We start from the raw sequence: 15,634 nt of genomic DNA on the forward strand, positions 1-15,634 counted from the left end.
AAGGATCTTCCCTCTGGGATCCTCCCAACCCAAAGCATCTCCAAGAAGGATCTTCCCTCTGGGATCCTCCCAACCCAAAGCATCTCCAAGAAGGATCTTCCCTCTGGGATCCTCCCAACCCAAAGCATCTCCAAAAAGGATCGTCCCTCTGGGATTCCTCCTACCCAAAGGCTCAGAAAGTTCTTCCCTACAGGATCCTTTCAACCCAGCTATGGCTTTTTTCATTTTTTAATAGTGTTGCCCTGCTGCACCAGGAGCAGGGTGACCCAACATCCACCGACGTGAGTCCAACAAATGCCTCCGACCACTGGGGACTGGAGGACCCGATGCATGAAGACAACCAGGGTGAAACTGGGAGTGTTTAACTTCCAGATGAGAGCAGGATGGTGCTGCCCACAGCCACTAACTGGAGGGTGTGAAGGAGATGGAGACAAATCCCTCCTGGAAATGCGCAATGAGAAGAAAGTCACGATATGGGAAACTCTTCCCATGGGACTGCTCTGGGATGTAGATGATCTCTGTTCATGAAGATGCTCAAAACTCAACTGGATGGGGCTTGAGGAGCTCAGACTGTTTTGAAGTTGGCCATACTCTGAGCACAGGATTGGGCTCAAAGTAAAGAAGTCTTTTGGGTGGTGGTTTTCCTCAGGACTCCACCATAATGAAATGAAGAAATGCTTCGGAAGAGCTCATCCAAGAAACTAGGATGCCTACCTCACCTCCAAAACCCATCTGGGCCCCATATATCAGCAATATGGGATGGGGGAGGGATGTTCAGCCCCACCTTCAGCCCTCCAGCAGCTCAGTCGGGTTCTTCCTGAGGGTGAACACTTGGCTTCAACCAGAACCAGACTCTCCCAAAAAACAAAAATCAAGCAGATTGGACTGGAAACTGCAATACTACTTTTAGGACCAAGCTGAGAGTTTCCAAGAGCCTCCCCAACAAGCTCACCATCTCCAAAAAGCAATGAACCGATCTCGTGTTGTTGGTGGAGTTTTTTTTCCCCTCAAGCCATCCCAATGAGGCAAAAAGAAGTTTTTTTTTTAGCTCCCCTGCTGCCATTTGAGCAGGGATGTATTAGGCAAGTGAGTAGGCTATAAGTGAGTGTTGGGCAAGGGGTGAGGTCTTGCATCATCTTCTGCATAAGGCAGGATGTTGCAAGGCATGAGTTAAAGAGGAATCTGGAATTAAAGAGTAGCTCCTGCTCAGGGTGCAGCTTTCATCTAGGGTGTTTAATTTGAGAGCAAATGGGACTGGAAGACTCACTCATTGGCACACCAGCAGCTTCTGCGTGTTGTAAATAGCCTGGAAGAAAAAAAAAACCCACAGATCTTTGGCTGGACGCGTGGCTTTCTGGAGTCCAAACACGCGCCAGTGACCCACGGTGCCAAGAAAACAGCAGTGAGGTACAGCAGTGGGAAAACACAGCAGCCCCAACCTGCCAGCAGGGATCTCTGCTGCTTCGGATGGCACAGGTTTGTATTTTCCTTTCTAAACCAGCACGACGAGGCTTCCCAAGCAAGGAACTCTGGGTTGAGAAGCGAAACAAAGCAACTCACACACACAATAAAGGGTACGACAGCTCTTCCCCCAGCTCGCCATTAATGGGAGCCACAGGTCCTGCACGAATGCAGAGCCCTTCCCTTGGGGAAGAGGATCAAGTTGCTTGCACCCCAACACTCCCCTTCCACTGAGGGCACCCAAAGGAGCAGCCTGGTGTCCTGCAAACCCCAACCAAGTCCTTCAGATCACACTGCTGCTCCAACTCTTCAAGGAGGGCAGATTACTCCTTCATCCCAAGAGGATGCCATCGCTGCTCAAGCTCTTCAACGCTGTTTCTGCCCCAAATCCCCACGTAGGGTGGACTACTCTCCATCAGAAGAACGTGGCATTGCTCCTCAAGACCCCTGGTGGCATTCCTGCTCCAAATCTTACAGCAGGGCAGAGCACTCCTCCGTCCCAAGAAAATGGCATTGCTCCTCCAGCTCTCAGATGGCACTTTACCCCAGATCTCTGAGTCGCGTGGACTACTCTCTTTTGCAAGAGCACAGCATCGACCCTCAAAATCCCTCACAGCATTCCTGCTCCAAACCCCACCTCAAAGCAAATTCTGCTCCATCCCAAGACCGTGGCATCACTTTTCTCCATCAGGAACCATCCCACCGCATCTCATGCACGCACCCAAACACTCCCCAGAGCAGGACAAGACGATCGTGCTCTCCAGCCCTTTGCTGTGGCTTTGCCAGAGGCAAGCTGGAGATTCTGCTCACGCTCCTGAACACAGATGAGCTGCCCAGAAGACTCTGGCAGAGCTGTGAATTTCACATTTCCTCCTGAAAACGGATGTGTTTGGGGTCAGTTTTCCTCCTCCAGAGCTGGTGAAAGCTCTTGGATGTCTGTAGATGGAAACAGGATGCATTTCTTTCTCTTTCTGCACGATGGCAGCCCAGGGCTGTATTTAAGGACACTCCTAAGCCTCCAGGCAGGTGACCTTGAGGACAGGAGCTCTTCAAAGCCTGGCACGCTGGCAGCACATCATGTCTCATCTGACTCGGGCTCGGCCAGCTCCTGATAGAGCTGGGGATGCGAGCTGCATTCCCATGCTCTGTGCTGGTGCAGGTCCTTTGCACCTCTGCAAGATGCAGAGTGCTGGAAATCCAGCTGGAAGACCCCAGGGTCGAGCAACTGCATCCAAGCACTGATATTTCTGCTCCACGAGCAGAAAAAGACACTGCAAAGGGCCCAAATGACAGCATCCTGAATGCGACTCGGGACTCACTAATCAGAGGATCCCATGGTTTTGTTGCTGCCATCCATCAGCTGATGCCCAGTTCACTCTTCCAGGCTACACTGAGCTTCAGCAGGAGCAGATCCACCCACACGTGGTCCCTCCAGCTCCTTGAGCTGCTTCATGGATCCGGAGACGACCCAGAGCAGGATGAAGGGTTGTACAGACAAGATAAACGCAGTGTGAATCGATTGACTTCATATGAATTTATATTAATGGATAGACCAGCTCCAACTGGTGAACAACCACCCACCCTGCTGGAACCATGCATGAAACCAACATCCTTGGAGACCAATCGAGCAACCAACTCAACTCTCCCCACCCAAAAAGGCCTCATGCCTCAAAGCTGCCCAACTCAACTTCTGCTGAGCAGCCCCAAGTCTCTCGCCCTTCTCAAAGACTCAACGAGCTCTTGGCCTGGGCCTGATTTGAGGAGCAAAAGAGTCAAATTCTATTTCCATCTCCTAAAATTTCTATCCCTTTCATTCTCTCCACGCTCAGGATGTGGGGGGACACGTGAGATGTTGGAACACAATCCAGAAGAGCAACGAAGAGAGGCAGGTCTGGTTCGTCAATGGGTCACCGTGCTGCCCCACTGGGCTTGGGGGAACCCCATGGCAATGGGGAGACACCACAACAAGTGAAAGGCAGAACGTCCTAGTCCCACCAAGGTGAGATTTTATGGCAACAGGAACCTGCACCACAAGGAATCCTAGAGGCAAGGACCTCCAAGCACTACTGGAACGCCTTAAAGTTGAGTAGAGACACAAATGCTCACAACTAACTGCCACTGGAACGTGGATGAACACTGATAGAAAACAAGACCGTGGAGAACGGATCGCATCTAGAGCGAAACCACCTCGAGAACAACATCACGGAGACAAAACCACAGCCATCCCAACGTTCCCCGTCCACCAGCATCCACGGGCACAAGGAAACCTTGAAAACCACCCCAAAAGAAGGGGCTTCGAGGTGGACACCAGCCTCCCCCCTTCTCCCACGTCCCCTAAAACCAAGCCTGCACATCCCCACCCTACGTGTACTAAATCACACAGCAGGGAACCACGTTCCCCCAGTAAGCAGCTCCCATCCAAACGCATCCATGATCCCAAACACATCGATGTGCTTTCCCCCTACCTGGATGCTGTGCACCCCAAGAGCTCACGCTGGGTCCCACCACGTGCGTGTCTCTTGCACGGGTCACCCCGTCCCCGGATCAGCACGGGCTCTCCCCCCAAGCAGTTACAAAGGCAACGCCTGCTCAGGAAGTGGTCTGCGGAGGGCGGCAGGGGGTGGGGAATGGCACAGTGAGAGGGGAGGGCACTGGATGAGCTGACTCAGCACCCGAGCATGCACCAGCCCATCCTGGCATTGGGATGCTTCAGCAACGGGGCTGCTCCCACCCACTCCATTCCTGTCGGGCACAGCACCGAACACCACGGACTCACACGCGTGGATCCGAATCCCTCCAGCTCTCGGCTCCCAGAGGGACCACATCTCTCTGGAAGACGCTCTGTTTTGGCTTTATGGGATTTTCCTGCCATCGCTGTCACGCCCAAGCTTAACTCGAATAAATCGAAACACGGACCCAACGTCGGCGTCGGGGATCGGCTGTGCCCGGGCACGCAACGTTCAGCGGCTCCAGAGAGCGCTGCGGCTGATCCAGACAGATCAGAACACGTTGCATCGGGACAGAAATGGCACTCAAACCCTTCTGGAAAAAATCCGGAGCGAGCTCGGAGCTTTGGCAGCCATTTACACCCACGAAAACATCTTCTCCTCCAGCTCAGATCCACCAACTTTCCGAAAGGGGGACCTGCTGGAAGGCACAGACTCATCGACTCGAGGGGACGTCTGGGTCGGGGAGAAGTGGGGACGTTACTGGGTGAGGCTGAGCTCAATAGGGATGGGTGGGGATGAGATGGGGGCACTCATCCCATTGTGGCACTGGGATGTCTCCCATGGGGGGGGGGATGAGCAGCACCCAATCCAAATGGAGCCTAGGGCAAATCCAGTGAGAGGAAGAGGGTGAAGCCGGGGAGCAGCACCTCGTTCCACCGGGGAGGAGTCCTTGCAGGGAGGAAGGGCGATGTCTGTGGGTCCTAGAGATGCATCACGAGCTCAGCACCATCCCACGGGTGCTCCCAGGTCCCACCAACCCTTGTAGGGGGCAGAGAGAGGGCAAAGAAAACCAGCGGGGGTTCTCTTCGAAGAAAGGGGTTGAGGAACAGAGGAAGAGGAGGAGGTGCTGCCAGCTGGGAGGAAGAGCCGAATCCTGTCCCAGCATTGGAGTGACGACCCTGCAAAACCCTGGAGTGCTGCCCCAGAGGAGAAAGGACGGGGAGACTGTCCCAAAAGAGCCAAGAAATGTGGGTGAGCCGACTGAAAAAGGCTCCTGGAAGCTCACAAGCTGAACACAACAGAAGACCTCAGCGACTGCACGGGGGCTGCAAGGGGAAAAAGAAACCCAACACAACCAAACCGCGCTCTGCAACCTGCAGCTCACAGCCAACAGCAAACCACAGCAGCACAGCAACCGTCAGCAGCCCCAGCTCCTCCCAGCTGGAAACCCAACCGAAGCCAAAAAGCCCCCGTTTCACCCCAAACCAAACTGCTTGGCACGCAGGGGGAGCTGGGAACGCGCTGGGGTGGGGGAAGGGAACTGGGGGGGGGGAAAGGGGGGGGTTTGCTGCTTGCAAACGCGTTAACCGAAACCGAAACAGGTGGGAGCACGGGAGCAGTGGGCTGGTGCTGTGAGCTGAGCAGCGTGGCGTGTTTGGTTTGGCACACGCGTGTGCAACCCGACACTGCTCCCCCCTCCCAGCACACCGAGGAGGAGGAGGAGGAGGACCCAGCGTTGGCTTCGGGGTTCTCCCTTTGGGTTTTGTCCTGTTTGAAATGGGGGGAAAATCCACACAGGACGGAGCACCGGGGGTTTGTTGGACCCTTTTTTCCACCCCACGGTGCTCCGGGTCCACCTCCACGTGGCACACTCAGACAGAGGAGGAATCTCTGCAGCTTTCGGGTCCCATTGGCACTCCACCTTGCTGCCGTGACAGCGAGCCAACGGGGAACCCAACTCTGCTCTCCTGTCTGCAGCAGCGTTTAAAATGGGGAAAATCCACGATGTGAAGCCCCCAACGGCCGTGGATGAGGGCTGCAGGCTGCATCCAGATGGCCAAAGCTTGAGTTTGGTGGTGGTGGGGCTCCCAGCACCCCATCTTAGGGTTGGACTGGCTCCTTCCTCCACTACACTCAGACCGTGACAGCACCAAACTCATTTAAGCCCCAAACTTCCACCAACCCCATTCCTCCACCCCACGGACCCCTCGGGGCTCTTCTCCCGGAGGTGTTTCCACGCCTGCATTTCTCCCATCACCGAGCTTTGTTTGAAAAACAAAAGCCAAGTGCGAGTGAGCGCTGCCTGCAGGCACACGCTCTCCTTTCAGCCCTTTTACCTTTTCACAGGCCATTCCCAGCTGTTGAAAACTCTTATTTTTTTCACCCCCCCTTATCAGGGCTCTGAGCAAATCCATCCTCTCAACCCGGCGCTGCTCCATCCAGCTTTAAGGCAAGATTTATGGGGCGAGCGGTTGAAACTTTCCTCGTCAGCAGAGGACACGTCCAGCACTGAATGAAAGGATGATTTCTCTCCAAGCTGCTTGAAAGCCATCCAGGCTCTGTTGCAAACTCCTCTCGTTTGGATCCATCCCTGTTCCAGCAGATCCCGGCACGCGCACGGCTCCCATCGAAGTGGCAGCGCTTCACCGGCCATGAACCCGAGCAATTCTCACTGCCAACTCCTCTTCTTCAAACTCTTCATCCTCACACCCCACCGGCTCTTTCCTCTGTGTGCTGGCACGCGTTGGCTTCACCACTGCTAAATAAGGCTTTAATAAAAAGCAAGGGAACCCTACGAAGCTCAGCTCCTACGAAGCTCAGCTCTTGTCTATTTGCTGTACTCGTGGTGAGAAGAGCCCCCGAAGGGATTTTTGGATGCTGTAACACCATAGAAAACCCTCCGCTGGGATCAACTGGGATCAGCTTCCCACCAATGGGATCAGCTTCTCACAGTTTGCTGCTGTCAGCCTTTAACGAGCCGTCCTCTCCAATTACAGCCAGGAGCAGGGAACGCTCATTAATCCTGCTATCACACGGCGATGCCAACGAGCTGGACCGGCCCTTGGCTGGGGGACGAGCTCTCAGGGATGCCAAGTGCTGGGTTATAACAGTGAGCATCGTTGGCTTATAGAATCATAAGATCATTAAGGTTGGACAAAACCTCGAAGGCCACCAAGTCCCAACCATGAACCCACTGCCACCACATCCTTCCGTGCCACATCTCCACAGTTCCCGAACACCTCCAGGGACGGTGACCCCACTGCCACCCTGTGCAGTCTGCGCCAATGTCTGACCACCCTTCTGGAGAAGAAATTTTCCCTAATGTTCAACTGGAACCTTCTCTCCTCCAGATGGAACAATCCCAGTTCCCTCGCTCGCGACCCATCAGGTCGGTTCTCCAGATCCATCACAGCTTCACTGCCCTTCTCTGGACACAATCCAAGGCCCCATTGCCTATCTCGAAGTGATGAGCCCAGACTAACACAGTATTTTTGAGGTTCACTATCACAGCAAGCGTCCGCTGGGTCATTATCGTGGACAAAGCCCATTGGGTCGCCATTGGTTGAGTCACCATCATCCATCAATTGGTATCACCCATGGGGTCGCCATCGTGGCCATCAGCCATTAGGTCATCACTGCCCATTGGGTCGCCATTGTGGTCATCGCCCACTGGGTCATCATTGCCCACTGGGCTGCCATCGTGGCCAACACCCGTTGGGTCACCATCATCATTGGGTTGCTATCACCCGTGGGGTCGCCATCGTGGCCATCACCCATTGGGTCACCACTGCCCATTGGGTTGCCATCATGGCCATCACCCATTGGGTCACTACTGCCCAATGGGTCGCCATCGTGGACAGAGCCCATTGGGTCACCACTGCCCAGTGGTTTCCCATCGTGGACAGAGCCCATTGGGTCACCACTGCCCATTGGGTCGCCATCGTGGACAGAGCCCATTGGGTCACCACTGCCCAATGGGTCGCCATCGTGGACAGAGCCCATTGGGTCACCACTGCCCAATGGGTCGCCATCGTGGACAGAGCCCATTGGGTCACCACTGCCCAATGGGTCACCATCGTGGACAGAGCCCATTGGGTCACCATAGCAGCCATCACCCATTGAGTCACCATCATCCAACGGTTGATATCACCCACTGCGTTGCCATCGTGGCCATCACCCGTTGGGTCACCACTGCCCGTTGGGTTGCCATTGTGGTCACTGCCCACTGGGTCATCACTGCCCACTGTGTCACCATGGTGGCCATGACCTATTGGGTCACTATCATGATCGGGTCGCTATCAACCATGGGGTCATCACCCATTGGGTCACGACTGCCACTGTTGATGGAGCCCATAGGGTCAACATAACGGTGGTGATCTGGCAAGGTGGGAGATGAACCAAGGTGGGACCCAAACGCTGTTGAGATCCCTCCTCCACCTGAGCATCCCGGGTGAGGATAGATCCTGACCAACGCGGGGTGGAAAATGAAACCAGGGTGAGAAAGAAGGGATTGGCCACTGGGAGGAACACCAGCAGGGAGATGAACTGAGAATACTGACACGCTTCTGCTTGCAAGAGATTTGTAGAGACCATGAGCTGCAAATTGGGGAAGAACACGGCTGTGATTTTTGGAAGACAGCATGAAAATGGAGGATTTTGACCACGCATACAACCCCAAACAATAATCACACCTCCCATAACTATAATAATGCATAACTAGAATTATACATCCAATAATACAGTTACGAGGAGGACAGACCAGACACAGAGCAGCAGGAGGAGGAAAACAGCAGCTCATTTCCACCCTAGAGACAAACCCAGGTGGGCTAAGCTCCATCAGAACTCATACAACAAGGACACCACGTCCCAAAACCAACTAGTCTCTCCCCCCCCCCAAAATGCTGCAAAGCACTGAACGGCTCAAATCCAGCATCTTGATGACATACATACCTGGTGCTGCACACGCAACAAAACTCGAGTTTCATTTCCTCCTCATCAGCAGCAAATGCTGGAGGAGGATGAGTGTGGCCCCACGCTCCCGGAGCATGAGCTCATTGCTGCTGGGGCTGGGAGAAGGTGACGGTATCTCTGCCCCAAGTCTGACCCTGGCTTACAAAAGGGGTCGCTGCCACAGCCACGTACCCTTTATTCTCTCCCAGATAGTTTTCATCCCGAGTTTTTGGTTTTGTTTTTTTTTTTAAGAGGTTTGAGCTGTTTGCTGAGGTTTCCTGCACATCTGGCAGCCTGGATGAAGCAGCCTGGGCTGTGGGGCAGAAACAAACAGCCCCCAAACTGCAACACACTGCTCCCCTAACTTATAGGTGCAAAGCCAAAGGCTCGCCCCATGCCCAAGCCTGGCTCTGCACAGCACAAACCAACCTTGCACCCAGAGCAGGGGACAGAGGTGGCCGTGTCCTACTTTGCTCAGCAGCAGGAGAACCCACAGCCGTGCCCCTGGCTTATTTTTAAACCACGGCCCCGTTAGCACGAGCAGCGGCACAGGGGACCGGGCCTGGGGATGTTATTTATAGCTGCCATGGAGTGGCACAGCAGCTGCTCCACGCCTTGCACAGCCCCATAGCAAGGCAGGCAGAGCCCACCCCTCCTCGCCTTTGGGGTCCAAAAGGGGCCAAGAAAACACCTCCATGGACTCCTGTCCCATTCTTTTGGTGGCACACTTGGAGATCAACAACGCTCCCACCCCCATGGGGACGTGGGCAAGCTTGCAAGCAATCCCCCCAACCCAACCTTGCTCCCAAACCCTTATCCTGATGACCACCAACCCCAAAAGCCTTTGAGGAGAGATCCCCTCTGCGGGGCTGCGTCGGAGGATGCACCACGTGGAGTTTTTCCATGCAACTGTAGGGTCAACCCAGCTCACTCACTCCACGTCCCAGCTCCAGCTACGCTCTGTCTGTTGTCTTGGACTCGAGCGTCGGGTTATTTATTTGCTAGGCAACAACATGACATCTTTCCTGGCACCGACAGCGGGCTACGAGGCTGATGGCACGGTGACGAGCGAGGTCACTGGGACTGCACAAGCTCAACCTCCTCACTAAAGGGATTCCTACATCCACTGGGACGTAGGCACTGGGAAATGGCCACGTTGCTCCTCAGCCACGCAGGAAACCTCCATAAAAGCTTTGGGTCCCTGGAGGAAGGCAGCAGGGACCGTCCCCAAGAGTTAAGGCGGGAGATCAGCGCGAGCTGCGCCCGCTCGGTCCGTCCTCTGATCGCGTATCTTTCTTGGACGGAGTTCAAGGGCGGCCGTGGAAACAAAACGTTGGCAAACACGCCTTGGGAGAAGGGTTGGAGGAGTCCAGAGCTCTCTGCAAAAACCCCAAGGCCAACTCCAAGCACCGCTTCCCACCCTGGAGCGTTTCCTGTTGGGATCGGCGTTGCAAAACCAACGTGTTTTTTTCGCCCCCCCCCAAAACCAATTCCAATACTTTGAGATTAGGAACAAGGACAACGTCTCGAGGTCTCACCTCCCCGGCCGAGCCCAGATCTCAGACAAATGGTGGTGGTGTAAATTTTGGCCTCCTCAGCCTTTTCTTTGTGTTTCCCACGCTCCTACAGACCGAGCGCTCCAGCACTGGGCAAGATTCTACAGCAGCGAGGGGCAGTGGGATCCATGTGTGGGGTAGGATCAGTGGGATCAGAGATCACTGGGGCAGAGCAAAGGTCATCAAGCTAAGAGAGAGCTTAAGGATTGGGATAAAAATGCTCTCAGCTTTGGCCACGCCAGGATCTGCTCAAGGGTCTCCCAAATGCATTTCATAAGGGCATCGTCGATCCCCACTCCACACCGTCCCAGAGCTGAGCCTACACCAATCTCTTTGCTTTTTTGGGGGTCTGTTAGATGTTTCCAACTCAATTCCCACCAGCCTGGCCCAGGACTCAAGCAAGAGCTCTCTGCAAATCTCCATGGCCAACCCTAAGTGCCATTTCCCACCCCGACGCACTTCCAAATTGGGATCCACCCTGCAAAACCAACATGTTTTCCCCCGACACACATTCCAGCAATCAGGAACTGGGACAGCCAGGTTAACACAAAAAAAAAATAAATCCTATCACCAAAGTCATCTTATTTATCACCAGATCTTTCCTGGAGGTCATCAAGGCAGGAGAAACCCACACAACCCAACCCAAGCACACTCTCTCTCTCCAGGAATCCCAAGGATCCAACCCAGCACGAACGCAAGAGCAGGCTGAGGCTCTCAGGTTTCCCAGAAAAAAGCACAATTTATCCATTTTTTCCATCATATAAACGAGCTGCCATCGTGCAGCAAAGTTAACTAACGAGGACAGACCCCATTCCCAACAAATCACTGCGGTGCGGCACCGTCCTCGATCCCATTGGGTTTTCCCCCACTTTGTAGGGAGCAAAGCATATGGCAAACGGAGTCACAAAGGGAAACTGAGTCACAGATGGAGCTGTGCAGCTTGAGATTATCCCATTTTTTCCCCCCTCTTCTTTTAAGAGGATTTAGGCCACATATCAACCCCAAAAATCAGGACGCGGCCACGCTGTTCCCCAGCAGCAATAAAGACCCAACCCAAGGACAAAGCCATCCCCAACTGCCTGGGGCCACAAATGGGGACAATCCCCAGCCACGGCTGCACCCCTATTACTGTTATCTCAGCCACTCAATGGCTCCTGTGGGTGGATTTTGGCACAAAATCTCCCCCAGCCTGCAGCCCCTTGACTTCCCAACCCAGCACGGAGGCAAACACGGCCCCAAAGCTCTCCGGCGTGACGCAGGGCTCGAGTGGGCCCTCGAGTTTCATTCCATTCCAAAAGAAAAGGATAAATAAAGAAATTCAAGGATCAATTTCACAAGGGTTCAAGCCTTTCCCAGGAGCAACCTCAGCTCCATCGGGGCTCGGAGGGATGAATGGAAAGCGACTCGTGGCTCGCAACGGTGGGTCACGAGAGAAGGGGACACAGAAGAAGGGATTAGGATGGGAAAAAAAGGGAAAAATAACCCAAAAGGTGCGGAAACAGGAGGGACGTGGAGGTGGGATGAAGGCCACGCCACATGCAGCCCAGTGGGGCACTGTCCTCGTTGTCAGACCCATATAAATCCAACGCCGCACCTCCCCAGCCTCCTTCCTCTTCCTCCTCATCCTCAGCGGGGCTGGGGAGTTTTCCCACATTTCTTCTTTTTCACCTCAGGAGGATCTCTGGGAGAGCTCCGGGAGCGGACTCACCCCACACAGAAGGGTTTGGGGTCGTTTTCTGTCCCTGCCAGAAGGCCACAGCACTGGAGGAACACATTGGGTTTGATTTCCCACCGCCGCGTCCCAAAATAACGCACGGTGCCTCCACCCATATATCTCCACCTTGGGGTACCCCTCCTGCAATGGGTTGGGTTGTTCCTCCCAGTTGGTGATTTGGGATGAAAATGTCCCTTTTTAGCTCGGTGAGCACAATAGATACCCAAACCTTCCCAGTTGAACCAGTTTGAAACACGGGCTATGAGTGTGAACACACTGCACCCCAAAGCAGAACATCCCAACACCGAGGACATCTCTCACTATCAAAGCTGGATGTACCCGTGTTGGGGACTACATGACACCCCAAAGTTGCTACAGAAACCCCAAAGTTGGATGCTCCAATACTGGGGACCACACGACACCCCACGCTGACACAGCAACCCCAAAACAGGATGCCCCAACACTGGGAACCCCACATCATCCCACACTCCATAGCAACCCCAAAACAGGATGCCCCAACACTGGGAACCCCAAGTCATCCCACACTGCCACAGCAACCCCAAAACAGGATGCCCCAACACTGGGAACCCCAAGTCATCCCACACTGCCACAGCAACCCCAAAACAGGATGCCCCAACACTGGGAACCCCAAGTCATCCCACACTGCCACAGCAACCCCAAAACAGGATGCCCCAACACTGGGAACCCCAAGTCATCCCACACTGCCACAGCAACCCCAAAACAGGATGCCCCAACGCTGGGAGGACCTGGGGACACCCTAAATCCCAAAGCAAAACAACCCTGCGCAGGAAACCTCACGGCACCGTTCCCAAACTGCTTTGTACCCCCTCCCCCGCTTGGCAAGCCCCAAATCCCCACTAGCCCCTTCCTGCACGCTCACCTGTGGGAACACAATGGGGATGGAGACAATGTGCTCCAACGAGTGGGAGGAGGGACAGCCCAACACAAAGCTCAGCACTCTGCGACCACTGCTCCAACCGCCCTGCCCCAACTCTGCTGATATGGGGAGGAAACCCCCCGGGGCCAGGGCTGATAAGGGCCCCCGTGATGCAGAGGAGTTGCAAATGCAGCCTGAAGATAAGGGCTTGGGATTGAGATCCGTGAGCGTGCTCTGCTCGCTCGGCCCGAAAGGAGGGAGGGAACCACAGAGCATCCCCGTTCCCCCCCAGGAAAACCCAGTTTGAAATTATTTACTGCCCCAGCTGCTTCTAGGGGAGCACAGAGCCCAGCCAGCTTCTCATGGAGGAAAGAAGGGAGACGAGGCCACCAAAATACAGTTTTTCTTCCACCCGCTCCCGACGTCGGCTCTGTGCTCCTGAAGTTCTGAGCAGCCACGGGTGATGTGTTTGGGTGAAATTCCCCAATCCAGAACACAAAAAATTCCTCTGAGCATCGTTGCTCCAAATCTGCCTTCCTTCAGGGATTTTTAAGGGGAAAAAAAAAAACAAAAAACCCACGTTCTGCTCAGCTCCAAGTAGGATTTGCCCTCCAGCTCAGCACAGAAAGAAAACGCCCTGCCCTAAACCTCACGCCCGGCTGCCCTGCATTGCTCATTCCTCAAACACTCCTTCCCCCTCCACGAGTTAATTTTCCACCCGCTGTCCGCAGCAGAGGAACTGAGAGCCACCTTCCAGCCAGGAGTTAATTAACGAGGCCAATCACCGGATCCCAGAAGGAAACAGGGGAGGAAGGGAGGGCTGTGAACTTGCACAAGCACCCTGCCAGCTCTCAGCATCCCAAAGTTTTGGGGATGGCACAGAGATGGCTAAACCCTCAAAGCAGCAAGGGATAGACGCTGGAAAATCAGCAGGAACAGAGGTGGGAAAGCACAGAGATCCCAAAAACACAGCGACACGGCTCGCACACAACCGAGAGCCCTCAGAGTAGGATTTCCATTGGGGTCAGCAATGGGGAATGAAGATGCTCAAGCCAAGCAGGTGCAGGTGGTGGAGTTTCGGGCCAAAGATACCCAAAAGCAGCCACAGATGGCAGACCTGACTCACCCAGGGTGCCCGAAAGTTGGGTTTGCCGCAGCCAGAGGCGCATCCTGAGCTCTCGAGGTGACACCCAACGCACGCGGCTGCAACCCAACGCGCTGCTTTTGGGGCGCACGGTGGGTCCCCCCAACATCAGACCCGCTCCAGGATGGTCCCCAAGTGCCAGCTGTCAAGATTTGGCTCACCCCATGGACCAGATCCCGGTGCCAACGGTCTCAACGATGGACTGGGTCACCACTAGGTCCTCAGACAGACCCCTCCCACTGAGGGTGACAGCAAGCATCCCATGTGGGGTCCCCCAGTAAGGCCCAAATAGGGATTCGGACCCGTCTTTGGCGCTGAACGCCACAACCCCAAGCCTTAAATCCACACATCCCCCACCCCACCACGGCTCCGTTTTCCCACACGACGTCTCCAAACCACACGAGCCGAGAACCACCGCAAACCAGAGCTGGGCAACACGGGCAAGAGCCAAAAAAAAAACCAAGAGACAAAAAAAAAACCCAACACGACCCCCACCCCATAGCAGGACCCACGGGGACTCACCGGCCACGTCGCAGGCTTCCAGGGCGATGTCGGGTTCTTGACGGGACAGAGGTGAGAAAAAGACGGGGTCCTCTTGGAGGGGACAGAGATCGGTGCCGGACGGTCCCTTTGTGTCCCTGCTCATTGCCACCAAATCATCAGCGGTGTAGAAGGCGGTTTCGTCGAGCTCCGTCCCCACTTCCACCGATGTCCCAGATAGAGCTGAGCTCTCCAGAGGTTTTTTTGCATCTTTCACAAAAGCAGCTCTTCTCTCTTCACCTTGGGGGCAATCAAGGGCAGCAAAATTCTCTTTGTTTGGCTCCAGTGGCATCAGCAGGGCTCTGCTCCCATCTCCCTGGCGCTCTCGCTGTTGCTCTGATAAAGTAGGGACAGTTTTCTCCATCCCTTGCTGATTGTGCTGTGTCACTTGGAAAAAAAACACCGCGCTGGGACTCGGGAGGGTTGACGGCCAGGGACTGCCGGAAAAATCTATGAGAAACAGAGATAAGAGAGGGGAAAATGAGAGAGGAGCACGGCTTCGCCGAGACGGAGGAGGCGGTGAGAGCTCCTGAAAGCCCAACAGGCTCCATCCACGCTGCTGCTCCCAACACCCCACTGCCCATCCCATATTTGCTGCTTCCCAAGTCAAGCCCAGGCTAAGATCGCTCGTCCTTTGCACACTGGCAGGTCTGACCCGGAGGTGATGCAACCAACACAAAGCTTTCCCTCCATCCCATTACAGGGAGGGAAGATGCGCTCTGTCCCTCTGCTTTGGGACTGCCCATCCCCTCTGTAGTCCCCATGAGGCAGAGAAAAAACCCTCAACCCCATTATTTCCCCCCCAAAAGCACCCAAATCCCATGATACTACTACTGGAAAGAACACGGCCTGCATCCCCAAGTCCCCAAAAATCCAGGGGTCTTTGGGATGCTGCAGACACTGAGCAAGGAAGAGAAACCA

The 15,634-nt window shown here is 54.7% G+C and overlaps 1 protein-coding gene across 1 annotated transcript in view; it reads right to left on the minus strand.

Moving 5' to 3' along the window:
* WIZ (WIZ zinc finger) overlaps positions 1-15,107 on the minus strand; it is a 40,610-nt gene extending 25,503 nt beyond the window's left edge. The window contains exon 1 of the mRNA XM_065753945.1: positions 14,696-15,107. Within this exon, the coding sequence (XP_065610017.1) occupies positions 14,696-15,077 (382 nt within the window). The 5' untranslated portion in view covers positions 15,078-15,107. The remainder of the gene's footprint in view (positions 1-14,695) is intronic.
* Between the last annotated feature and the right edge of the window lie 527 nt (positions 15,108-15,634).

Source organism: Cyrtonyx montezumae, unplaced genomic scaffold (genome assembly GCF_038088225.1).
Source record: "Cyrtonyx montezumae isolate F1298 unplaced genomic scaffold, pur_monq_1.0 scaffold_86, whole genome shotgun sequence".
In the NCBI taxonomy this organism is placed as follows: Eukaryota; Metazoa; Chordata; class Aves; order Galliformes; family Odontophoridae; genus Cyrtonyx; species Cyrtonyx montezumae.